The 25,831-nt window shown below is 38.6% G+C and overlaps 2 protein-coding genes across 4 annotated transcripts in view; one reads left to right on the forward strand and one right to left on the reverse strand.

Annotated features, from left to right (window-relative positions):
- LOC134574970 (arsenite methyltransferase-like) overlaps window positions 1–25,831 on the reverse strand; it is a 193,650-nt gene that overhangs the window by 91,257 nt on the left and 76,562 nt on the right. The window lies entirely within an intron of this gene.
- CNNM2 (cyclin and CBS domain divalent metal cation transport mediator 2) overlaps window positions 1–25,831 on the forward strand; it is a 102,470-nt gene that overhangs the window by 55,758 nt on the left and 20,881 nt on the right. For both annotated transcript variants that reach the window (XM_063434081.1, XM_063434082.1), the window contains exons 2-5: window positions 17,851–17,994; window positions 19,691–19,828; window positions 22,054–22,223; window positions 24,377–24,470. In XM_063434081.1, coding sequence (XP_063290151.1) covers window positions 17,851–17,994; window positions 19,691–19,828; window positions 22,054–22,223; window positions 24,377–24,470 — 546 coding nt within the window. The remainder of the gene's footprint in view (window positions 1–17,850; window positions 17,995–19,690; window positions 19,829–22,053; window positions 22,224–24,376; window positions 24,471–25,831) is intronic.

The following is a 25,831-nucleotide window of genomic DNA, read 5'->3' on the forward strand; positions in this document are numbered from 1 at the left end:
AATCTGATGCGTCAGTCTCCTGTCCCAGCATACATACAGAATTGAAATGCTGCCCTGGCGTATTACACGCTCTTATTAAGAGCGGAGCGGTAAATCTAGTTTTGGGTCCTTGAACTGCGTGTCAAATTGTGCATTACAGAGAATATTGCATGGGTGACATCCCTCATCATGCAATATTTATTTTACCTTCCAACAATGTGAGTATCACCTAGCGGCAAATTAGGGAGTTGGCACTATGGCTTAGATGGGAGATGGGGAGCAGTGTTCTAACAATGTTTTATTCTCTCTCTGACATGTCAATAGCAGGATATTAAAGGGTCACTTTGACCAAAAAAACACTTGTTTTGGTTAGAGTAACTGTTGCTATGCTGGTCTTCGGCTTCTACCCACAATAAAAAAAATAAATTAAAGTTTAAATTAACCTTTATTGATTGCTGACGTTCCCTCATTTTGTCAAAGGAGTGGGGGGAGGGGGAATAAGAGAGGACAGGCTGAGAGGAGGGCATCGGTGACACGGAAGGGGGGGTTTACGTAAATTTTGTGCATATTCCTCATCTGACATCAGCGCTCACAGCATGCTGTGGGTGCTGGTATCAGAGGCCAAATTTGCACCAAACGCACATTAGCCTCCCAGAACTTTTGTTCCAGGCTGGCTAAGGGCACCCCAATAACCCTGCCAGACGTGGCGTTATATCTCTAGCAGCAGAGAGGTTAATGTGCAGCGTTTAGTAGTGAAATGCTGCACATACAGACTTGCAGCACCATGACCACTTCAAATCAGTGAAGTTACCCTTTAATATATCCCTTGGTGTTTTTGGTATATGTTTCCCTCTAAAATTCATTGAGCTGTATGCGACCTAAATCCAATCTGAATGAAGAGCCTCGATTGGTAAAGGAAGAATTTTGTGGGTTTCCATAACTTCAAACACTCGGTTTACCAAAGATTTAGAAGTCTAGTAAATATTTTTAAACATTCTAAACATAGTTCAATAAACCGCATTGAGAACATAATTGTATTGGTCTTATTTTTATCTCATCAAATGTGAAGTAATTTACTTTCTTGTGTGGCATTAGCCTCCTCCTACTAGCTGCATTGTGCACCACTTTGATCATTCAGAAACGTCATCAAGGAACACTCCAAGCACCTTGGCACACTTTAGCTTGTTTAAATGCTTTATGTGTAAAGAGTGTCTTCCTCCCTCCCCCACAACCACCACCAATTTTTTTTTTTTTTTTTTTTTTTTTGAAAGGTGCAGATTTCAATAGAAATTCTCACTTTTTATGAATTAATCTGGTCCTGTTACTTCTTAGTATTTTGGTTCCATGGAGCTAAACTCAAAAGGCAGCAATTGCCCAGAGCACCTGCCTTGCAAAGACTTCTCATTGAGCTGCATTTGGAAGTCTATGATTGGACCGTCACAGAAGGATTGGGCAGGGCTAGAAGGGGGGGTCTGCAAGAAATCTGCAGCTTTGGTAAGTTTGTTTTACTTATATACACACCAAGGAAAAAAAAATCATAATTAAATGCATGCACGTTTTAAACGTGTATACCTACTAAATAGTGGTGGGGGAGAGGGGTTTGGAGTGTTTTTTTTTTTTGTGGGGGGGGGGGGGGGGGCTTTGGAATGACCCTTTTATTTGGGGGGGGGGGGGACACACATTGATAGGACTGTATATTGTCTTATATTGCACCACACAGATTGTTTCCCACTATTTTTGTAAACTCTTATTCTTTGAGTTTACTTTTTTCATTTTGACACAATTATTTATTTATTTTTTAGACAGTGTCCAGAATATTGCGCGGCTGCTGCCTTAGAGCGTTTGAGATGGACATGAGCGTCCCTCCTTGCTAGAAGCCCTGTCACAGATCAAATTTCACTTGGGCTCTGGGAATAGGGATTAATTTCCGAGAGCAGGACACTTTTAGCAGAAATCCCTCTAGCAACCTAAAGCCTCTGTAATCGCTGCAAACAATCAAGGCAGTTGTTCGATATTAATGCCAACAGTTTTCATTTTGGGAGACTTACTCACAATATAGGCCAGTGAGACCATCCGGAAAATAAAAATTGAATCACACAGGATACGTGTTTATTGACATATGTTTTCTAAAGTGCTTAACTGTGGTTTACGCTGCGTGCTTTACCTGAGTTGGAAATTTGCCTGAATGTAATGTATCATAGTCTGCTGATTACTTGTACTCATTCTTTCATTTTTTTTGAAGCATCCTCTGTTTCACATCATGAAACGTAAGGCCATGATAAAACATCGTAATACAATATTGTACTCCCCATTCTACATTGGGTTATTGTCCAAATCTGTGACTCTTTCAGCATTTACGTTCATATACTACAAGCATGCCGCTTTTCATGTAGACCTAAATAAAGGCAAATTCTTTAAAAGGCCAGTAGCTCTTTCTTATCGAGGGTCAAAAATTAAAAAAACAATATGAGCTCAGGATAAGTAGCGTGTATATAAAAAAAAATAACAATCTTGGGGTTGTGGAAACAATATGACAAGTGAGCTCAAACACTGAGAAGTTTATTAATGTTACCAGAATATTCAGATGACATTATTTGCACTTAATAAATACATTTTAGCATATTTTTTCATTTCTTTTTTAAAAAAATCATTGAACTTTTTTTTTTTTTTTTTTACTGACTGGGTACTGACAGAGTTCCCATGACTCTATAGCTTTTGTTAGACAGAAAACGTAGATTCACCAGCACAAATGAACCCACATCAAAACGCCTGCGTGAATACGCACACAAGCTCACTCACTCATATGCACACACTTACTCATACTTCTAGTTGGATCCTTTTGACGGAGTCTCACCGGCATCAGCCACAGTTAGTAATTCTGGCCGTGAACTTTGTTCATTTTGAATGACTGAACTGGTGGGTTGAGATGCTGGGAAGAGCGAGTAATGAGAGGCCGACAGAATCAGGGGTCACTCCAGAGCAAAAACGCTTTTTTTTGTAAAACACTGTTTTTGGTTAGAGTAGTCATTGCTGTGATGGCCCACGCCCAATTTTAATAAATGAAAAAATTACTTTTGATTCCGCGTCAAGACCAAACTACTACCATTATTTACCAGCACGAGGTGGGGCTTTAAGAAAAGATGGGGTATTTTGGTTTTGTTTATATTGTTTTTTTTTCCCTGTAATCTTAAAAAAAAAAAAAAAAAAAAAAAAAAACACCTCTTAATTTTAGCAGCAGTCTTTACCCTGAACACCTGTTTTTGCCTAACGCCAGCTCTTTCCTGGTCAGTAAGGTGCATTGCTATAGCAGTCTTCCATACACCATTAGCTGTGCGATCACAGGGTATTTAGACATTTTATGCAGTTTTAACAGAATAAAATAACCAATTTCCTTTGAATATATATTGATCTGATTTTACCATCCATTATCCCCGATCGGACAGTTTCACTTGCTCCCTGTTAGACTTGCACGTCTGAAAAATCTTTATCCTTTATTCACCATTATCACATTTCTGGTTTAATGTCACTAAATGGTAAGGTATTGTCCTTTAAGACCAACACTCTCTAGTTTACACCATATGTCTTCATAAAATAATTCTTGTTACTTGCTGTGGCGCTCAGTGGGTGGCGCATTTATCATGTTGTGACTATTAAAAACAATAAAAATAGTGCAACATTCCCATCATTTCTCATCTTGAATGGGGAAACGTATACTTATCGTCATTGTAAATCAATTATTTTAACACTTGAATTGGGCCCAGGAGTGATTCAGTATGGAGTACTGTTGCTGAAATCACTGGCCAGGAAACCGTTATACATTTTCTCATAGCCAAGGGATTAGTGTTAATCCTCAGAGCTCAAAGGCACAAGTAATGTTTTACTAACACCACTATGGCGGTAAAAGCTAGCTGTACCGGTATCACCGAATTTCCCAGCTCTACCTAGATTTCTATAAAGAAACGTGTCTCCTTGTGAGGATGGCGTCCTTTTGCCTAGACAGGTGAACTGCAGTGTATACCTGGTTTCCATGCAGTATTTTTCCTACTGCTTTTATTAGTTGTAGTGAATAAAAACGCCTTATCTGAGAGGTCTTCTTATTCTGCAAGACAGCCATTATACTAACTCGTAGAGCTAATTAATGGAAGGGTAGTTATGGAGGAAGTCTTTTTTTAACCCATTTCCCTGATCTGTTGGCCATTGACTTTCATGTATCAGTTATGTATTATACAGTGAGTTCAAAATGTTGTTGCTTCTATACTAACACAAATATTGATATATTAATATAATTGTGTGTGTTCACTACAACTAATCATAATGGATTCAAGGCCTTTGTGGTGATAGAATGTTTTATTCTTATTGCAATGAGTTTACAGAATATTTTTTTTGCAAGCGATAGGGTCAGGAACAAATATTGGTGGAGCTCTGCACAAGACTTTTTACTCTAAGGAAAGTTGGATAAAATTATATACAAGAAGTGTTCTGCAGTTGATTACAGCCCAGCGCCTCTGCCGTGGATAGGCACATGTGGAAGAGAATATCCACATTTGCCGTACAGCTTTGAGTTGACAATAAAACACTGAGGGCACTGGCCTAATCCACCTGCAGAACTCTCAATCGATTGTCCCTGTCAGCTGTTTGACTTGCTGATGAGCATGGAGAAATGTAATTCCTATATCATACATGCAAATGCTAAGAGGACAGGCTGTGGATTCCCTGGAGTTGCACTGGGTTTTGCCAAAACACTCCTAAACATTGACAGAAATGTGGATGAAGTGCCAGTACATCGATCTGTAGTGGTTTTGGTTCGCTGTCCCTATGATGTGCTGCTTGGGTACGTTGACTTTGATCTGTCGTCCTGTGAGTGCCACAGTGTATTTTGCATCTCACACAAACTTTTTTTTTGTTTTTTTTTTGTTTTTAAATGAAACATATATATATATATATATATATATATATATATAAAAAACAAAAACACATAAAAATCTAAAATGTTGGGATAGAGAAGCCAGATTTCACAGATTTGTATTATGCCAACTGTGACATTCAAAATACATCCACTCCCCCAATGAGGCGGGCAAGGGTTAACATTCCTGCTGTATAAGTGGCAAATCTCATTAGCTAAATCAAAGCACAAAGAAGCAAATAGGATTAGCATTTTTTTTTTATTTTAAAAAGCATCCTGTAATTATGAAATTCTTCCAACATTACGTGAATATTTGGTAAAAATGTCACTATAGTTAAAAACAGAACACAACAAAACACAGCTACTGGTTTATTTACCTCTTCCAACCAATTTCCAAATATCTATTTCCAAAGTATTCGGGGAAAGTCTCACACCCTCAGCAAACTGCATTGCAATTTTACCTAAACCATCATTATTCTAGTAAGAAATGTTTTGATAGATAATATAAATCACGTAACGTTTGTTTGCTCAATGGTCAAACAAGTACTAAGCCAACGTGTCAATAATGACTTTCAAGGGTTACTCCAACCACAATGACCACTTCAGTTATTTGTAGTGGTCATGGTGGTTGGAGTCAGTGTGTGCAGTGTTTCTTCTTGAGATATTGCTAATAGTGTGGTGGGAGCTGGTTGCACATTTGTTCTGCGCTTCATGTTGTCAATTCTGTGCATCAATTAAATCTTTTGGATGCTCTCCCCTCCCATCTCCCTCCATGCGCATTGATGCCTCCCTTACCTCTGGTTTAAAAGATGATTTACTCCTGTTTTAAGAGCACCGTGCGGGTCTGATCATGTCTGGCTCCGCCCCCTGGGCTCAGATCGTCAGAATTTACATTCTCAGCCAATCCAATGCTCTCCAATAGGAAAGCATTGGGAGGCTATCGTGCATGCACGGCAAAATGCCGTTCTGCCCCAATTAGTATCTCCTTTCAGAGATGCATTGAATCAATGCAGTATTTCCATGAAAATGTTTGCAGGGACAGGCTATAGACACCAGAACAATTACATTAAGATGTAGTTGTTCTGGTGACTATAGTGTCCCTTTAAATTTGAAATCTCTTAGAATTCTCACTCTAGTAAATAACCCTGATAGACTACTTCATGTAATACAACATCTAATATTATGCCCAACATTCCTTTTATTTTTGCTGTAAATGAGAAATTCTTATATAGTTATGAAATGTTATATTTGTCTGTGCAATTAAAATGCTTTACATATCTTTGTCGTCATTTAGCACTTTGGAGCATTTTGTGAATTCTAGTGTCAGGAGATCATGTTCCCCATCTAGCCTTATGGATCCGAGCCAGAAGTAGTAATATTTGGCCAACACACAAAATCCACGGCAAGCACTCTTTTCATTTCAATTTTTAAATCCTTCTCTTAGGAAAATCTAAAAAGGAACCAGTGACCCATGCTGGCGCAGGGATTTTAACTGCCTTCAACAAAGATCCAATATGACACGTTCATGTGTCCCATATCTCCTCTTTCAGTCTCTTGTTTGTGTTTCTCTCTCTAATGCCGTAGTCCACAGGTATCGATCTGAAGAACCTGTTCTTGTGTCCATTTATTTTCAGATACATTTTGCTCCCATTCTATGTACTTCCATGTGTTCATGCAAGTGGCTTATTCCAGTATATTAATATGGAATTACAAACTAAATTAACCATGTGCAATTTCTTCCTACTCTAAGGTTCTTCAAACTCCATGTTTCTACAAAAAATGAATAGGTACAATTCGCAGTTTACAATAAGTCTCTAATCTCTTATACTGACAGAGCCCCTAAAAGGCAGAAGAAGTATCATGGCAGGTGCAACTCTACATCTGTCGGTCTGCCATATGCCCTGTCCTATTATAGACTGCATAGCATCATACTTTGTTTCTGTGACCCTAGATCAGTAGTGTATAATCCCTGGATCCAGTGAGATTTCCAGTGGACTGCCATTGGTTGGAACAGCCTGGTACTTTATGGGCACGGCCCTGCCTAGTACAGTGGAGTAGAATTAAATTATTTTCAAGTTGTTTTTTACTATTCTAAAATAATTGTTGACTAAGCTAAATTTACAAGCAAAGTATTTTTGGTTTAATGTGGTGCATGTTTTTTCTTTTTTTTTTTTTTATCTATTTAAAGGAACATTATAGGGTCCGAAACACAAACTTGTCTTCCTGCCTGCCCTATAGTGCTAAAAACAATATTTAGCCTCCCCAACCCCTTAAATATAAAAAAAAACCCCACCTTTATTCCAGCGCCATGCTGTTCCGCCAGTGCTTCCTCCACCTCCCGATTCGCCTCATTGGCTGACATCAGACTTGATGATCTCAACCAATCACACTGCTTTCTCATAAGAAAGCCTTGAAATTGTCTGAGATCGTCCAATTTGATGATCTCGGCCAAGGAGGTGGCTTGAGAAACAGAGTCAAACGCCTCCCTGACCAATCAGCATCTCTACATAGAGGTGCATTGAAGCCGTGCATCTCTATGGGGAAAGTTCAGCATCTCAATGCATAGCGTGGAGAGGCTAAATGTGCTTCACACTTTTTAATTTTAAAAGGAAATTGCTGTCATATAGATGGTATGCCAGTTAGAACCAATCTTCGTTGAGTCCTCATTTACATTGAACCAACATATGCCTGTCCCTTTAAGCATATAAGGACAAATGTATGACCTTACAAGCTTAAAGGACACTCACTGGGCCAAAAAAAAGTTATTCTTTTTTTAGTAGATATACCCACAATGAAAACATGCATGCATTTAATTTAATTATGCTTTTTGTTTGCATTGGGGTATATATAAAAACAACTTTTAAAAACGTCAGAACGCTTTGCAGGCACTCTACCTTGTATTTGCCTGTTCCACCACATCTCAGACTACTTAATCATATATTACATGTTTCAGGTCTTTTGACTACATTTCCCATGATGCTTAGCACCAGTAGGATAGATTTTTCTGAAACTATTGCCTGTGAACTTTGTATAATTTCCCTGGTGTACTGGTGAGGTGACCTGTTCCTTGAGGAGAGCATTTTTTTCCATTTGCCTTATCTTGTCTGTGTGCTCCTACTCAATGTCTTGGGTTAAGATATAGTTTCCATTGCACAAACCTTATGAAAATATCCCATCGTGAAAAACTTTGACCACCCTAAAGATGAAGAGATGCCCAGAGAAAGTTCTCTGCTAATTATGGGAAAAGACAAACCAAGAAAATGGAAAAAATACCATCTTAAAATAATCTTGCTGTCATGGAAAAAGGTTTATATTCATTGTCCCCTGTAATTTCTCATGGTTTCATCTTTATATTTGTTTAACAATCTCTGACATTCTTAATGCCTATATGGTTAGTTAACTTTGATATTTTTTAATATCTCATTTGTGAAATATGAAGAATTTTGTAGGAGTCGCTGGTCCCTCTTATTGTGGGGCTCTAGTCATGCATGTAAAATAAATGGTTCATAATGTTGCGTTCTCAGACCAAACCTATATAAATAAACTGATAATTGGGGGGATGGGCATTTTGTGACTTATTTTTGTTCATTTTAGTTGGAGGTAGACACCTTAAAGGATCACCATAGGGCAGGAACGCAAACCTGTATTGCTGACCCTATAGTGCTAAACCCACGATTTAGGTGGCTTACCCCGCCCCCCCTTAGCCCTCCTATAAAAGTTTAAAACTCGCCTTATTTCCAACTGACTCCGCCCCCTTTGTAACATCATTAAAATGGCCCATTTTTAGGCAATCCAATGCTTTCCCATGGATTGGCTAAAATCGGCATGGGGGTGGGCCAAATGCCGTTTTGGCCAATCAGGATCTCCTCATAGAGATGAATAGAACCAGTGCATCTCTATGAGGAAAATTCTGTGTCTCCATGCAGAACGTGGGGACGCTGACCATAATGGCTGCTTTTTCGGCAGCTCTGACCCAGGAAGCACCAATGATTTAATTGCTGCAAAATCTAGTAGTCCCTACTTCCTTCTAATTCTCCCTGACCTTTCTGCTGCTTCAAAACTGTTGAGCATCAACAACGTCTTCTCATCCTCCGTAATCTTGATCTAAAAGACTCTGCTCTCTTCGGGATCTACACCGTTCTCTTTCAGTGTTTTTTTTTTTCTTCAGTCTTTCTTTCTTCCTCTTCTCCGCAACCCCTCACTAGTTGATGATCCCCAAGGTTTTGTCCATGATCCCTTACTATTCTTGATCTATACTGCCTCCCTTGGTAAACTCATCAGCTCCTTTGTATGTCATCCACATAGAAGTAATATTAGTAGACAAATCTATCTATCCTGAAATCTCGCTGTCCCTCTTGACTCGTGTCTCTGACAGCCTCTGCTATTTCTAACTGGATGGCTGATCACTTCCTTAAATTTAATTCCAAACCAGAACTTCCCTCTCTCAAGTCTTGCTACTCCCTTGTTTCCTTCCCTCTGATTCAATGGTGCTACCTTTGACTCCGACCTCTCCTTCACCTCTCATGTCCACTTCAATTTCAAAAACCTAGTATGCATCCACCCCTATTTACTAAGGTGCTGGTCCATGCCACTATCATCTCTCGCCTTAACCACTGCAGTCGACTTCTCAGTGGTCTTACACGTTCCCAGCTTTTCCTGTTAAGTCTATAATGAATGTGGCGGCAAGGCTCATCTTCCTGTCCACTCATGCCTCCCATGTCTATCAATCCCTACTCTGGCTTCACATAAGATTTAAAATTCTGCTACTTGCCTACATAACGCTGCTCCTATCTACCTACCCTGACAACTACCTGCGCCTGTCTTCATTCTTACTCGCACCTCTTTCGCTCATCTTTAGGACTTCACTTAGGCTGCACAATTCCTATGGAACTCGCTTCCCTGCTCTGTTTGACTATTACCCATTTATTTATAAAAAATAAATAAAAAATAAATAAATTATATATATATATATATATATATATATATATATATATATATATAAAACCATATACACACTCTAATAGACTGTGCAAACACAATATAGATAATAGATAAATAAATAAACTTAACTTAACGACAGCTTCCCAACGGCAACTTTCCACATAGGTGTCAAAAATAGAACAAATGGGTACACAAATAGGGGAAATCGCTGTCTGAACCTATAAAAAATTAATAAAACATAGTGAAGACTGTTACAAGTATGCCATAACAGACACGTTCTTGAGTGCACTCACAAGATGTAGGAAGGCAAATCGCTTTGAAATAGCCACCACCTACTCCTGTAGGGGGGTCACACTGAGAATTCACTGGATATAATGGATATTAAAATCCGGAAACCAAAGGTAGAGCAGGAACAAAGTATGGTAAAAAAGGTATTTATTCTTGGATACAATAAAAGGCACTGGTCCAACGCGTTTCGTTCAATCAGAACTTCATCAGGGACCTTTCAAGTTAAAATAATAATACAAATACCATACATAAAAATTCCCGCTATACCCTCCCTTGTCCCACAGTCCCAATATATAAGACAACTCATGATCCCATTGGTGGTGTGGTGGGTGTGTTCGAACTTGGTTCCGGATTCATCAATCACTTGCCGACTCACAGCTGATCGTCATGTTCTTTTCCCGCTTCTCGGGTTTCCAAGACGTCGCCGGAAGTGACGTCTGCGTTCCAAATCGCACTTCCGTGCGTTCCATCTGTGATTACGCGTCCACAAGTAAAAATGGTCTTCGTGAGTCCCCATAGTTATGGATGCACATGCGTAATCGGCAAAAAGCCAAACTTAGACAAAAATGGTCAGTATCTTGCTACTAACACTCCACATTGGAAAAAAGAAAAAAGTGTCAATATCAAGGCATAGAAGCATCAATTGAAATCATCACCTCAAATTTAATTAATTTAGTGTCTATTTTCAATAATTTTAAGCCCTTTAATCCAATGCATAAATATTAAAGGATATATATAGTAATATTGATCCTAATATGCACTCTAAATGTAGAATAATAAGTGAAAAACATACAAATAAAACATACAAACACTGATAATAATTAACATAGAATAAATTTCAAACAAGAATACTCCATACAGCTCAAACAATAATTATGATACTACAAATCCCTAGTAGTCGAGGAAACAAATCAAATCAATATCCACATTTAACCCACTCGGCTCCAGTGTCTGTAAACAGTGTATCCAATAGGTTTCTTTCTGTCGAAGTTGTTTTAATCTATCACCTCCTCTCCAGTGAGGGGGGATATATTCAATGCCTTTACACAAATTTTTTTTAAAATTAAATGCAGGACATGACTGACAGTGTAATGGAACCGAGTGGGTTGTGAGACGCTTTTTGATATTATTTAGATGCTCCATAAATCTGACTTTCAGCAATCTCTTGGTGCGTCCCACATATTGCTTGCCGCACGGACATTGCAGTAAATAAACTACAAAGTCTGTGCGGCAGCCAATCAAGGATTTAATGGGAAATGATCTCCCTGTGGTGGTACTCTGAAAGGTATCAGAATCTAGTAGAGAGGCCGTGCCACATGCCACATACCCTCTACAGCCTCTAAAACCCTTTATAATAGTACTAGGGATTGGTTTATTAATAGGTTTAATATAGCTTGGTGCTAGCATATTCTTCAGATTTTTGTTCTTCCTATAAATCATTCTTGGATTGTCCGGCAACAATTGTCCCATAACGGGATCATTTTGTAGAATAGGCCAATGTTTCCGAAATACTTTCTTAATTTCATTATGCTGGGTATTAAATCTTGTCTTAAATGCAAAATTAAATTTAGATGTTATATTCCTCTTAGATTTATCCGTATCCTTAAGTAGCTCATCTCTCTCCCCAGTACCAATAATTCTCATCTCTTTTTCTATACTATTTTTGTTATAGCCTCGTTTCAAGGCATTGAATATATCCCCCCTCACTGGAGAGGAGGTGATAGATTAAAACAACTTCGACAGAAAGAAACCTATTGGATACACTGTTTACAGACACTGGAGCCGAGTGGGTTAAATGTGGATATTGATTTGATTTGTTTCCTCGACTACTAGGGATTTGTAGTATCATAATTATTGTTTGAGCTGTATGGAGTATTCTTGTTTGAAATTTATTCTATGTTAATTATTATCAGTGTTTGTATGTTTTATTTGTATGTTTTTCACTTATTATTCTACATTTAGAGTGCATATTAGGATCAATATTACTATATATATCCTTTAATATTTATGCATTGGATTAAAGGGCTTAAAATTATTGAAAATAGACACTAAATTAATTAAATTTGAGGTGATGATTTCAATTGATGCTTCTATGCCTTGATATTGACACTTTTTTTCTTTTTTCCAATGTGGAGTGTTAGTAGCAAGATACTGACCATTTTTGTCTAAGTTTGGCTTTTTGCCGATTACGCATGTGCATCCATAACTATGGGGACTCACGAAGACCATTTTTACTTGTGGACGCGTAATCACAGATGGAACGCACGGAAGTGCGATTTGGAACGCAGACGTTACTTCCGGCGACGTCTTGGAAACCCGAGAAGCGGGAAAAGAACATGACGATCAGCTGTGAGTCGGCAAGTGATTGATGAATCCGGAACCAAGTTCGAACACACCCACCACACCACCAATGGGATCATGAGTTGTCTTATATATTGGGACTGTGGGACAAGGGAGGGTATAGCGGGAATTTTTATGTATGGTATTTGTATTATTATTTTAACTTGAAAGGTCCTTGATGAAGTTCTGATTGAACGAAACGCGTTGGACCAGTGCCTTTTATTGTATCCAAGAATAAATACCTTTTTTACCATACTTTGTTCCTGCTCTACCTTTGGTTTCCGGATTTTAATATCCATTATATCCAGTGAATTCTCAGTGTGACCCCCCTACAGGAGTAGGTGGTGGCTATTTCAAAGCGATTTGCCTTCCTACATCTTGTGAGTGCACTCAAGAACGTGTCTGTTATTGCATACTTGTAACAGTCTTCACTATGTTTTATTAATTTTTTATAGGTTCAGACAGCGATTTCCCCTATGTATGTATGTATGTATGTATGTATGTATGTATGTATGTATGTATGTATGTATGTATGTATGTATGTATGTATGTATGTATGTATGTATGTATGTATGTATGTATGTATGTATGTATGTATGTATGTATGTATGTATGTATGTATGTATGTATGTATGTATGTATGTATGTATGTATGTATGTATGTATGTATGTATGTATGTATGTATGTATGTGTGTGTGTGTATATATATATATATATAATCATCCAATACTCATTTCAACAGGAAGGCATATAAATAAAACTGTTAATAACTTTCCCTCCTTGGACCTGGGTAACCCATCTTGCTTCCTCTCCTGCTACTGTCTTTCAAAAAAAAAACAAAAAAAAAAAACTAAGCCTTCATTGAAAAATATTCTAGCAACCTACTTTTCTATCCTACCATCATCTCACTTGACCCCACTCCCTCTAAAACGTAAGCTCATTTGAGCAGGACCCTCATCACCCTCTAACATCTGGTTACAAATACTTCTCTGTTAGTCCACTTGTTGTAAAGTTTGGCAGAATTTGTTGGTGCTTTATAAATAATAACTGTAGAAGAGATGAGAAAAAAAGTGAGAATTGTAATCTAGAATACACCAAAAAGTCAAATTTCTGTAATAATGTTTTAATAAGTTGTTTTCATCCTTTTCCATGTCACATGGTTTATTGGCACTTTACCCTTTCAAATAAATGTAATCGAGTGATTCATATTGCGAGTTGCTTGTGTTTGTTTGTTTTGATATATCCAGAAGCTATATTCACACTTCTGACAAACGTATTACTGTTAAAAAAAAAAAAAAAAGTGTTCATGAGAGTACACTCATTCTAAACCACAAGCCACATAAATACTCTGAAAAATATTAGATTAACTGGCTGTAAAATATAACATTCCTCCAAAAGATAGGGGTACAAATTGGTTCTAGAATGCATGTGTATTGTGCACAGGTTGGAACAAGGCGTTTTATAAAATATGGGGTTATTAAGGGAATTTTGGTCAGGTGACTAAGAGGGACACCCCACTGCTCAAATACAAAATAAATAAAAATCGCTGTTTAGTAGAAATACCCCAGATGAAAACTTGCATGCATTTAATTATGTCTTTTTTTTTTCATTGTTAATATATCTTAAATCCGCTTACAAAACCTACAGCTTTCTTGTCTGCTGTCCCAGACTTTCTGTGGCTGTCCAATCACAGACCTCCTAATACAGCTCAGTGAAAAGTATTTGTAAGTCAGGTGCTCTGAGCAATTGCTTCCTCTTGAGGTCAGCTGTATTGAGCTAATGAAACCAGGAAGGAACAAAACATGTTGTCTGCTTGAAAGCCCAGGGGGTGTAACGAAGATAATTTTATAAAAGTCAAATTCTATTGAAAACTGCACTTTTTGCAAAATGAAACAGAGGACGCAAGTTGTTTAGGGGTCTGGAGTGTCCCTTTAATACACATTCATGTTAACATTCTTTTTTTATTGGTCACTAATGTAACACTTTAAAGGGAAACTCCAGTGCCAGAAAAACGATCCGTTTTTCTGGCACTGGAGGGTCCCTCTCCCTCCCACCCCCCAATCCCCGGTTACTGAAGGGGTGAAAACCCCTTCAGTGACTTACCTGGGACAGCGGCGATGTCCCTCGCCGCTGTCTCCGCCTCCGCGACGCTCCTCCTTGCGATTACGTCGGCCGGTGGGCGAGACTAATCTCGCCCACCGTCCGAGGAGACCTAATGCGCATGCGGGGAAATGCCGTGCATGCGCATTACGTCTCCCCATAGGAAAGCATTGAAAAATCATTTCAATGCTTTCCTATGGGGTTTTGAGCGACGCTGGAGGTCCTCACACAGCGTGAGGACGTCCAGCAACGCTCTAGCACAGGAAACCTGTGCTAGAAACAAGGAAGTGACCTCTAGTGGCTGTCTAATAGACAGCCACTAGAGGTGGAGTTAACCCTGCAAGGTAATTATTGCAGTTTATGAAAAACTGCAATAAGTACAATTGCAGGGTTAAGGGTAGTGGGAGTTGGCACCCAGACCACTCCAATGAGCAGAAGTGGTCTGGGTGCCTGGAGTGTCCCTTTAACTAGTTTGTCTCATTGTGTGTAAACCGAACAGAATACAAAGAATTTCCACGATGATCACATAACTGATCAAATATTCTATATTTCTCTATGGGCAATTTATCCACTGCAAGAAATATATGCAGCGAGTTTGTTTGTTTGCTAACTTGTAGTGGTCAAAGTCTAAAGAAATCAGAGCACACAGTGTTTTGCAATAAATAAATGTAACCCTGTACTATTTTATTTACAAGTGCTGGTCCTACCTCCTATTTAAAGGTAGAGTATCTGCAATTCTTTAAATATTTTCCTATTAATAATTTTCTCGGCAGCAACATCAATATGTGTTTTGGAGCTAATTATTTTTACAACACAGCATTTCAGGATATAATGGTTGTTACCTGTTTTAGTGACTTAATCCCATTTGAATCATAATTAAATGTAGGCCCCTCCAGATTTAAGTCATTTGGTGCTTGGCTGGTATGTAAAGTATATCTATCTGCATTTAAACGAGTGGCTCTAAGACAATCAGATTATATAGCAGTTACTTTGGTGAGAATATGACCAGAAAGAGATGGAAACTTAATTTTAAGTCTAATATTAGACTCTGCTTTGGAAAATTCCTTTTAAATGATCGCAAGCTGAGAATAGCGAAGGAATTTCAACTTTCAGCAAACTGCATTCACCAGGAATTTTTAACCACTTCCAATAGACCATGGGAAAATGTAATTTCTTTAACGTAATTCATTGTTTATTTCAACTGGAAAAATATATCTTCGTTCAAACAGCCAAGACTAATTTAATAAATTTCCTATCGTTCTTTAAGACTAAGTAAGGGCTCGTTCCACTTCTAACATATATTTGCAATGAATATGCAACAGGATTTTTTTTTTTTCTTTTAATTTTCTTTGTATGTGAATTTCAGCCAATATTTTTGACGCTGTTTTTTTTTGTGTACTGTTGGGTTAGGTTTATTTACCAAAAGCCTAATTGCAGTAAATAGAGAACTACACTGCAAAATGTAGGCTAAAATAAATGATTTTGGAAAATGTTTCCACTTTTGTTAGTCGCTGAGCGACTACGTTATCCTAAATGTTAAAATTCTCTTTTTAGTTCCCTCCAGTTTTGGTGATTAGTGACCTTCGTGCTTAGTATCCGATTAGTTGCAGAATGCAATGTTTACAGTATACAGAGATATTGTGTCTAAAATAATTTAAAGTTGTAATAAATTTAGCATTGATGAAGGATACAATTTGTGATAGACTAATGAGCTTTAAATTATCACTTTATTTTTATTGTAATAGCGGAAGATTTTTTTTAAAATTATATTATTTAGTTTTAATGTATATGCTCTGTTGGGTACTTGACAGCTATTTGCACCACTCCTCCACATTTAAAACAAACAAACAATAAAAGACCTGCAAGGAAACAATAAAACTTACCTGCATCCAGCACCAGACCAAGTCCTCAACAATTGTGTCATTGTGTTCGGTCATTCTCTTATCATTAGTCTCCTCTAAAGCTTCTCATAGAGAAGCATCGTTGAACCACTGATCGCTGCATTGCGCATGCACACGATGTTTGCTTTCACAACTGGTGAGATGAGCTGAGTGACAATTCATCTTGCTGCTATAGCCCACTCTCCTCCCAAGCACAAGAGGTAATAGGGGAGGCTGTACAGAAGGTCGTGGGATGTGCACAAGGGCATGGCTGGTTCAAAGGAGTTGGGCTTCTACTTGAAGGTGCACTCACTGCTTTGCCTGCAAATGAATCTATTCGCATCCATTGCACACATGCACAGAGTTCCTATGATGGCTGGAATTATTCCACAGAATTACTATTAAACCTACATGTAGGGTGTCAGAATACACCCCTCCCATGCAGAACATGTGAGATTTCTCTGTATAGGCCGTCTTTCAAGCTGAATCACCGCACATGCCATCTGGTACCTAAAAGCAGAAGTGGTTATGGTAGTTGGAGTAACTAGTTTTATACATGTTACAGTCTGAGTTGTTAATACACCTAGCAATCCATTCTTGCTTTCAATATCTATTCTACTATTCGCTTTCGTTTATATAGTAGGTTTGTTCGACCCAGAGCCTTCTCTATCTCATCATATAAGTCAAACTTGTCTCGTTAAAGGGACACTCCAGGCACCCAGACCACTTCTGCCCATTAGAGTGGTCTGGGTGCCAACTCCCACTACCCTTAACCCTGCAAGTGTAATTATTGCAGTTTTTTATAAACTGTAATAATTACCTTGCAGGGTTAACTCCACCTCTAGTGGCTGTCTACTAGACAGCCACAAGTGGGCACTTCCTGGATCATAGCACAGATTATCTGTGCTAGAGCGTTGCTGGACGTCCTCACGCTGTGTGAGGACCTCCAGCGTCCCTCATTTCCCCATAGGAAAGCATTGAAAATCTTTTTCAATGCTTTCCTATGGGGAGCGCTAATGCGCATGCGCAGACTGATCCTGCCCACCGGCCGACGCAATGAAGAGGAGGAGGAGACAGCAGCAAGGGACATCGCCGCTGCCTCAGGTATTGGGGGGTGGGAGGGAGAGGGACCCTCCAGTGCCAGAAAAACGGATCGTTTTCCTGGCACTGGAGATTCCCTTTAAATTTACTTGTATGTCTTGTCCATTACTTGTACAACACTACTAAATATGTTAACACTTTATAAATATGTCACCACTTTTGCATTAACGAAAGCAGGATTCCACCCCACAATTTACATTGAAAAAGACGGTGTGTGCCGATAAGGAGACCTCGGCTCACTACAACATGAAAAGATTGGGTATTTTTAGATAAATATGCTGAAGTATTCTTAACATGCTTCCTTTTCCCTACCGCAGGTAAATCTCACCTCGCCATAGTACAACGAGTGAACAATGAGGGAGAAGGGGACCCATTTTACGAAGTACTCGGGATTGTTACTCTGGAAGACGTGATTGAAGAAATCATCAAATCAGAAATTCTGGATGAAACGGATTTATACAGTAAGAGGATCCATAGCTTGCAAACTGGCACATGCAGTCGTATACAAATTAATTACTCTAGTGGACCTGTCTTTAGTATGTGATGAAAACCAGGTCACCTTTTAATCATCAAACAATATATAGCTTAAATCATACGGTGCCTGACATTTGATTTGTGGTGTGTTTACACCCACAATGTATCTTGTATATAAAAACATTCATCCATGCACTTGATACCTTTTTTGCAAACAATGTGAGGATGACATCTGTTTTTGTCTCGTACTACTCTCTTCAATCTTTACCCTCAAATTTCTCTTCATTTATAACCCCACTGAGCATCCTATTTTAAAATTAGAATATTGGCTTGGCTTTTTCTAAACCTGCTGTTATCTGGTAATTGTTGAACTGTGCCATTTAATTGTCTGTCTCACACAGAGCTGTGATTGGTGTAGCAAATATAATTATTTGTATTGATTGGCTGATGATGGCTCACCAATCCCAGCTCTGTAGACATTCTCAAGCACTACTTACATTGAATTTAGGGAATGACACAATTTAGTTTTACAGAAATAAAAAGCTACTGTAGGGATTGACAGCCATGCGGTGTTCCATTAATTAATTACACGCGTGCTTCCTAATAGAAAGTGGCCCTTTTATAATGTGCCTTTACAATGGGATACTCAGCAAGCTGAAGTGGTTTATGGGTGTGGAGTGGTCCTTTAACTAAATCCAGACACTCTACCCGGAACTGGCGGACATGCTCCGGTGGGAGCGCTCTCTGTTTGTGTAAGTAAGGGGAGAGGATGTGAGGTCACTGTCTATCCCCTCCTCTTATCCGTCACGGAGTGCTCCCGCTGGGGGACAGAATCTGAGACCAGGCAAAAAGAATTTTCAGGAAATTTCACAAACATTGATGCTGGGCTGGTTGAGGTGATCCTCTGATCTCCCTATTCTGGCCATTGCTGCTCCAGGCCCCTGGCTGACACGGGCCCTCAGTCCATGACCAATATACCCGAGTGGTCAATCTGCCCCTGCACTCTTTGACACATTTGCCAAATGCTTGCATAAAAAAAAAACACAATTCCTCCTAGCCCATTGTATTTTAGTAATATGAATGTATTTGCATTTTACACGGACTATTTATAGCTCTTCCTAAAACCCATTCCCCATTACATTGCAAACTTGCAGGTAGGGCCCTGAAAACATTGTTTTTCTGTTTGTGTAACGGAGTTCTGTCACGCCATTCACACTCCGTATACCTATGGCACTATGGAATGTTTTGACTTTGATCTAAATGTTAAAAATGTCTTATGAGTCCAGAGCACATTAGAAAACTTTACACGTATGATGGATGCCAATAACAACTGGTGGGGGAGTAAACGCAAGTTCAGAATCCGTGTTTTTAGTAATAAGAGGCAGAAAGATCAATCCTTTTAACATTTAAAGAAATGTCACATGATTTCCCTTGCTCCCCATGGCTATGGCTGACGCACTTTGAGTTCAGTACTGGCATATGGGCTGACATTTAGTAGTACCCATGTATCACACCTGCAATAATCAAATCGAGAGGCAGTCACTAACATGTACAAACTGGACCTCATTCCGAGGTTTTGGGTTTATGTGAGGCCTGTGGAATTCTGATAAAATGTACTATGAATTTATGTCTCTAACAAAAATATAACAAAAATATTGCTGTTTTTTTTTTATCACTTCACAGCTGATAACAGGACTAAAAAGAAAGTAACACACAGGGAAAGAAAGCAGGATTTCTCTGCTTTTAAACAAACTGACAATGAAATGAAGGTTAAAATATCACCTCAGCTTCTTCTCGCTATGCACCGTTTCCTAGCAACAGGCAAGTTCAGCTTATCACAGTTTGAAATCACTAACCATCTCCATGCTGATTTTTTTTACTGGGGGCGGAGGGGCTCGAATGCTCGTAATGGGCCTTGTGTGCCCACGTGTGTTTATTTCCTGTGCTCAGTAATTACTTCATCACTAAGGGAAGCGGTCAGTCAGTCCTTTTACTAAATTTGCTGCACCCCCTTAAAGATGCAGACCGAAAAAGTACACACATTAATATGTTTGTGTGGGTATTTTTCATAATCTGTATTTCTGGAAAATCCATCGAGAGGTTCTGAAAACATCATAAACACAAGACTGAACTATACAAGATTGTTAACCATTATATTTCAGTAGTTGTGAAATACTATGACTTTGTGGGTTTTGAACGGGGAATGGAAGAATTTTGGTAGATTGCAACCAACCCTGTATTATGAGGAGTGCAAATGCTTACAGTTTTTATTAGAAAACCTTTGCTATTGTACAGGGTAGGCAAACTTGGGCACAATCCATCCGGTTTTACCTTCATTAAGCTTACAAGTTAATGTACTCGTAATGGTCTGCTGGATCAGGGCTGAGAACTATTCAGGACCAAGATATACAGAGATTAAAATGACCTTGCATTCTCCACCTGTGCACATCCTCAGATCAATTTTAAATCCCAGTGCAAGGTAAATAAATCCCCTGAGAGCTTACATATGTTGCTGAACTCTTGACATGATTTTCCCGTGTTTGACTCCTTAAAACAGTACATTAAAGTCAAATGACACAATACTCATGGCTGGTCCAACTGGGGGCTATGTGAATAAAAGCCTTCGTATTTCTTTTGCAGACAGAAGCATTTGAATACCATATGGTATGACATACATGGCATTATGGTTCTAATACCAGAGTATTTTCTTATATTTTATCAGGATGTATTGTTGTGGTGTATAATGTACTGGTAGTTTACTGTGATTTTATGACACGTGTTCATATTAACCCCCTGTGCCAAATAGAAATATTTTAAGCACAGTTATTATTTTTCATTAAAACACACAGTATAGAGAGCGCAAGGGGAAAATGATACAGTGGACTTTCTAGGACAGTGCCCCAAACTCGGTTATCCACAAGAAAATAATTGAGAAAAGCTGCTAGATACAATAAAAACCTTCCCAAGTTTTAGAACATCCCATAGGACAAGAAATAAAAACAAACTCAGTATCAGCGCTTAGTGAGTATACCCCTATTTTTTTTAAATTGGGTCCAGCACAGAAAAATGTCTATTCAACAGTTTTCAGAGTTTCAGTTCCAGTATTATTTAGGGGTACTTTCAAAAATCTGCAGGGATTCGTTGCTGTAACAGTAGCACATATGGCAAATCTGTGTCTTGATACGTATCCAGACCTTAAAAAAAGAAACTGACATAGCGTAAACATTTTACAACTTTAATTCCCATATGAAAAAAAAACCCATAGGAGAAACTCTTACAATAGTGTATTGTGAGCCTTATCTCTAAGATTCACAGTAAAAGCCAAATTCAAACAGAGTATCAGTGGAAGAGTAGAATGTTACCGCTCCGTGGATAAAAAACTTTTCGGAACTGAACGCCGACTTCCAGATACTGCTGTGCTGTTACAAATTCAAAAGTCCCGCCAAAAACACGATCTACGCGTTTCGCTCGTTAGATCAAGCTTTTTCAAGATGAAGTGTTTAGGGGGACAGTAGGTATTTATAAACACCTTTCAATTAAAAAAATCAATGAATGTATTTTCGAGTTGCATGATTCAATTACATGATTCTGTTTTCGTGGTAACCTATAAACATTGTCCTCTACCATATTCGTATTCATATACATTTATAGAAACCAGAGTATTAATCTCAAATACATTCTTACTTAAAAAAACATATTAAAATGCAGTTAATTACTTTACTTAGTTACAAGCAGACCGTCTTAACATGTCTAATAAGAGTGTGCCGTTTAGGTCTGTTCTTATAATAGGACAGATCTGAGTTTGTTTTTATTATTTTTCATCCCTATGCTCAATATTGTGTATTATTATTAACCCAGAAGAACCCCAACCATAAAATGTAAATATTCTCTTGAAATGCGCACACTGTATTAGATCTGCAGTTTTCAGTGTGTATTCCATGTAGCTGTGTGGGCAGCTATGTTCGATGGTCTTTCGGCTGTGTACTGCGTTCTGCATGCAGTGATGCTTTGTCCACTTTCTCAAATGCGCCATGTTTTCCTTGCAGAAGTGGACGCTTTTAGTCCCTCTCAGATGTCTGAGAAGATTCTTCTAAGGCTGCTGAAACATCCAAATGTCATCCAAGAATTGAAGCTCGATGATCGGAACAAGAAATCTCCTGAATGCTACCTCTACCAGCGGAGTAAACCAGTGGACTATTTTGTGCTTGTTTTACAGGTAGAACTTGCTTTCGTCACACATCTACAACCCTGTGTTTGGCTTAATCTTTTTTAATATTGCATGGTCAGAAACGCTAGTTTAAAACCAACATTTTAATATATATTCTATGAAGATCTTTACTGTGTGGGAATATGTCCTACGGCTTTTTAACTGTTAACTTCCTACAACTTCCTCCCATAAATCATTTGTCGACTATGGTTGGGGACACACAGCCTGACAGCGGATCATGGGAGTTGTAGTACATTCACAGGTGGTGCACTGCAAGGTTTAAACTGCCGCAGGTGTGAGATTCATCATATCCGATCTGACTGGGTGACCTATAACCTGTGAGATTTTCTCTTTAAAATGGGGGGAATGTCACCAGAGGGATCATATCCTGCTTGACTTGATGTTTAACAGGCCCTTCTCTCAATTCATACATTCCTAGATGATCACGATACAAGGGTGACACAATGTAGCCTTTGACACAATTTAAAACGTGTCCACTTTACCAACACCGCAGGGATTGACTCGTCCTACCTTGACATCTCCTCTCTTACACTCATAGGGTTAACAGAGAATTAAAAAAAAAAAATGCTCATTATTAAAGACTTAATGTTTGCATTGCATTGTCTTTGTCACAATCATTCAGAGTGGATTGATTGGTTTCAGCTTTCAACTAGACGTTTGTTAACTCTTTAAGGTGAATTGCCTTAACAGTTCTAACTACACTTCTAACGGTTCTGTACTATGGTATGGTACTAAATGTAATCTATGCATAGTGCTCAATAAATATGCGGTGGGTTTATATTTAGCATTTCGACTTGTACAGCTGTTCTGTTGATATGGCAATATAAACGGCAAATAGGGCTATTTTCTAGTGGTATACGATAAACGTATCCCGCACTATTGTGTAGAGCTGCTAATTTATTTCACGTTAAGCACTTTTTGATAACCTGTAACAGGAGGTAATTCTTTGGTTAATTAGGGCTCTTAGCTTACTTCAGGATACTCCCACAATTCCTAGCTCATGAATTTAATCCACATGTTGAGGAATGTTGAGCTGTGCATTCTGGGAGCGCTTTCAATCCACAGTACTTCATCTTAAGATAATATTAAATCCATCTATTTGCGGTTTATTTCAAAATATAAAGACACATGTTAGGATGCTGCTGCAGGTAAACAAGAGTATCTTACATTACGTTTTGGATAAATAATGCCTTGAAGTCCGCTTATAGTGTCCCTTTAAAGACCTTTTACATACATTTGGATAACAACAGAACAGCCATGATAAAAGGTTGTTTTGCTGAAACCATTGAAATGCTGTATCATTAGAATATGATTTATATATGTATATATATATATATATTTTTTTTTTTAATTCTTTATTTATGCGTACTTGGTTTAGCAAGTTAACAGAATCTCACGGAAACAATGGTAGGAAATTTTGAGCGGAACAACGAAATAGTGTTAACATTGATGACAAGGTAGTAAGCACATTTTTATATAGCAAGCAAGTTGGGTGACATACCCGGGGTCGACAAGGTTGTGACAGGCATGGTGACATGTATGTTATTCCCCTGGTGTACTACAAGTGTGAGAGTGTGAAGATGCTCCCTAGTTCGGGCTCTTGTGTGTTGGTGTGTGTGGGAGCAGGTGTATATGTGTTGCAGGTAGGTTCAGGTGTGTGGGTTTGGATGCCTATGTGTACTCGCCTGTGGAGCTCTTAGTAGTTCTATGCTAGTTGGGCTGACATGTGTTGGGCGCTCCGGTATGCGTCGTACCCTGTGTGGCATCTCTATCCCACTATCCCTGGGGTTGGCGGGGGTGGGCGGAGTGGTGTTAAACCAGAGTGGGTGCCAATGTTCTATCATGCGTGGGGGACTGTCTGCCGCTCTTGTGAGAGCGGGGGCGCCAAGGTTGTGGTTGCATTGTGGTGAAGGAGAGAGAAAAAAAAAAAGGAGAGGGAGAGGAGCACAGAGACATGTGTGTGATGAGTGAGTTGCAGCAGTACAACCAATAAATAAAAGGTAAAACAATAGGATTTATATTTTTGCATTAATGGTTCTGAGGTTGAGCAGTTAGATAGCATCTCTATGTAGTACTCTGCTTTGCTGAATCAACGTCCGTAGGTCACAAAGGTAAATTCTACAAAACATGTCTGTCCACAGGGGAAAGTCGAAGTTGAAGCTGGCAAAGAAGGCATGAAGTTTGAAGCCGGGGCCTTTTCATACTATGGCGTGATGGCCCTCACAGCATCTCCAGGTAGTTTGTTTTCTTTCTGATATAGTCTCTAATTTCTGCGAGCTCATTCATGTAGAACAAAACATATCCTGCAATCTGGTACTATCCGTCTATAAATTCTTTCTGACCAGATAATATAAAACAGTGGAACAAGATGTTCGGGTTCATCCATTTTGAACATGTGATCAGGTACTTGTGATTTGTGGTTCTACGTTTTTTTTTTAATTCAAAAAATATATTCATCTTTACCGATGTTTATAGTAAAAGCTTATGTTTAAATGCTCAAATAAAAATACAGATTCATTTGGTGATTCAACGTCTTTCTTATTCTACCAAAAAACCTGTTGTGCACCTTAAAACCCAAGTTGTCGAGGTAGAGAATATTTTTCCTGAGCTGTTAAACATCAAATGCTTGACTTTTTTTTCAGGAATTGAAAATTGCGTCATCTAATAAAATGGTTCATGGTAAAGCGTTTAATATTTTTCAGTTACATCTGCTTATCAATGAAACCATTCTAGATCATGGGGTGGGGACGACGACACTGTGGTAACACGTTTGCAATAATTTTTTTATTTTTTTTTAATTGACACTAGTGCGGTACTAACAGTTTCAACAAAAATCAGCCTCAGTTAAACAGATTGTTGTGTTAAATTGAAAAAAAAAAAGTCAAGTTTAGTTGTTTTTTTAATTCTTTATTTTTGAATGACATTGTTTATGAACAAAGGTTTGCAACTGGGCTTGTGCACAAGCCTATATATTTGAAAAAACCTAAGATAGCGATGATACAAGGCGAGATTACATGCAGGTCTGTGCGGTGGTTGAGTTAACCTAGTGGACTTGTCTCTTAAGGATGTCTAAGAATTCTGGTCAACCTCCTAATTGTGTCATTGGATTTTTATGTTTAGCATTAACATGGTCGCAAATGGTGGGGTCGATTTGGGTTGCTACCGGGGTCCGTGAGCACAAGGGCATTTGTATTGTTAGTGCTATTGCCTTTATTGACTTACTACTTCTGTTGTCTAGTGCCTTCTAGCCCCCTTTCCCTGCCCCCGTACTCGCTGTGATTTGGTGCGACCTTCAATACTAGCTGTGAGGGCGTTTGTGTGCGTATGTGTGCATTCTACGCTCATGGGTGCCAGATTTGTAGATCAAGTTTAGTTTTTAAATCTCTGTTTGTCTTTATGATCAGAACGGTGATGTATATATTGCTATAATGTTGCTTGATGGTTTAGACAAAACAAAAAAGTGCATGAGGAAGACTTTGTCTAGTGCCCTGCAATATCGAGAACATTCCAGTTGTGGGTGTATGATTTCTTTATTTTTTTGTATTTTTGGTGTTTCTATGATTGTTCAGCAGTTTTAGCTTGCTACCTTACTGCTG

Source organism: Pelobates fuscus, chromosome 10 (genome assembly GCF_036172605.1).
Source record: "Pelobates fuscus isolate aPelFus1 chromosome 10, aPelFus1.pri, whole genome shotgun sequence".
Classification (NCBI taxonomy): domain Eukaryota; kingdom Metazoa; phylum Chordata; class Amphibia; order Anura; family Pelobatidae; genus Pelobates; species Pelobates fuscus.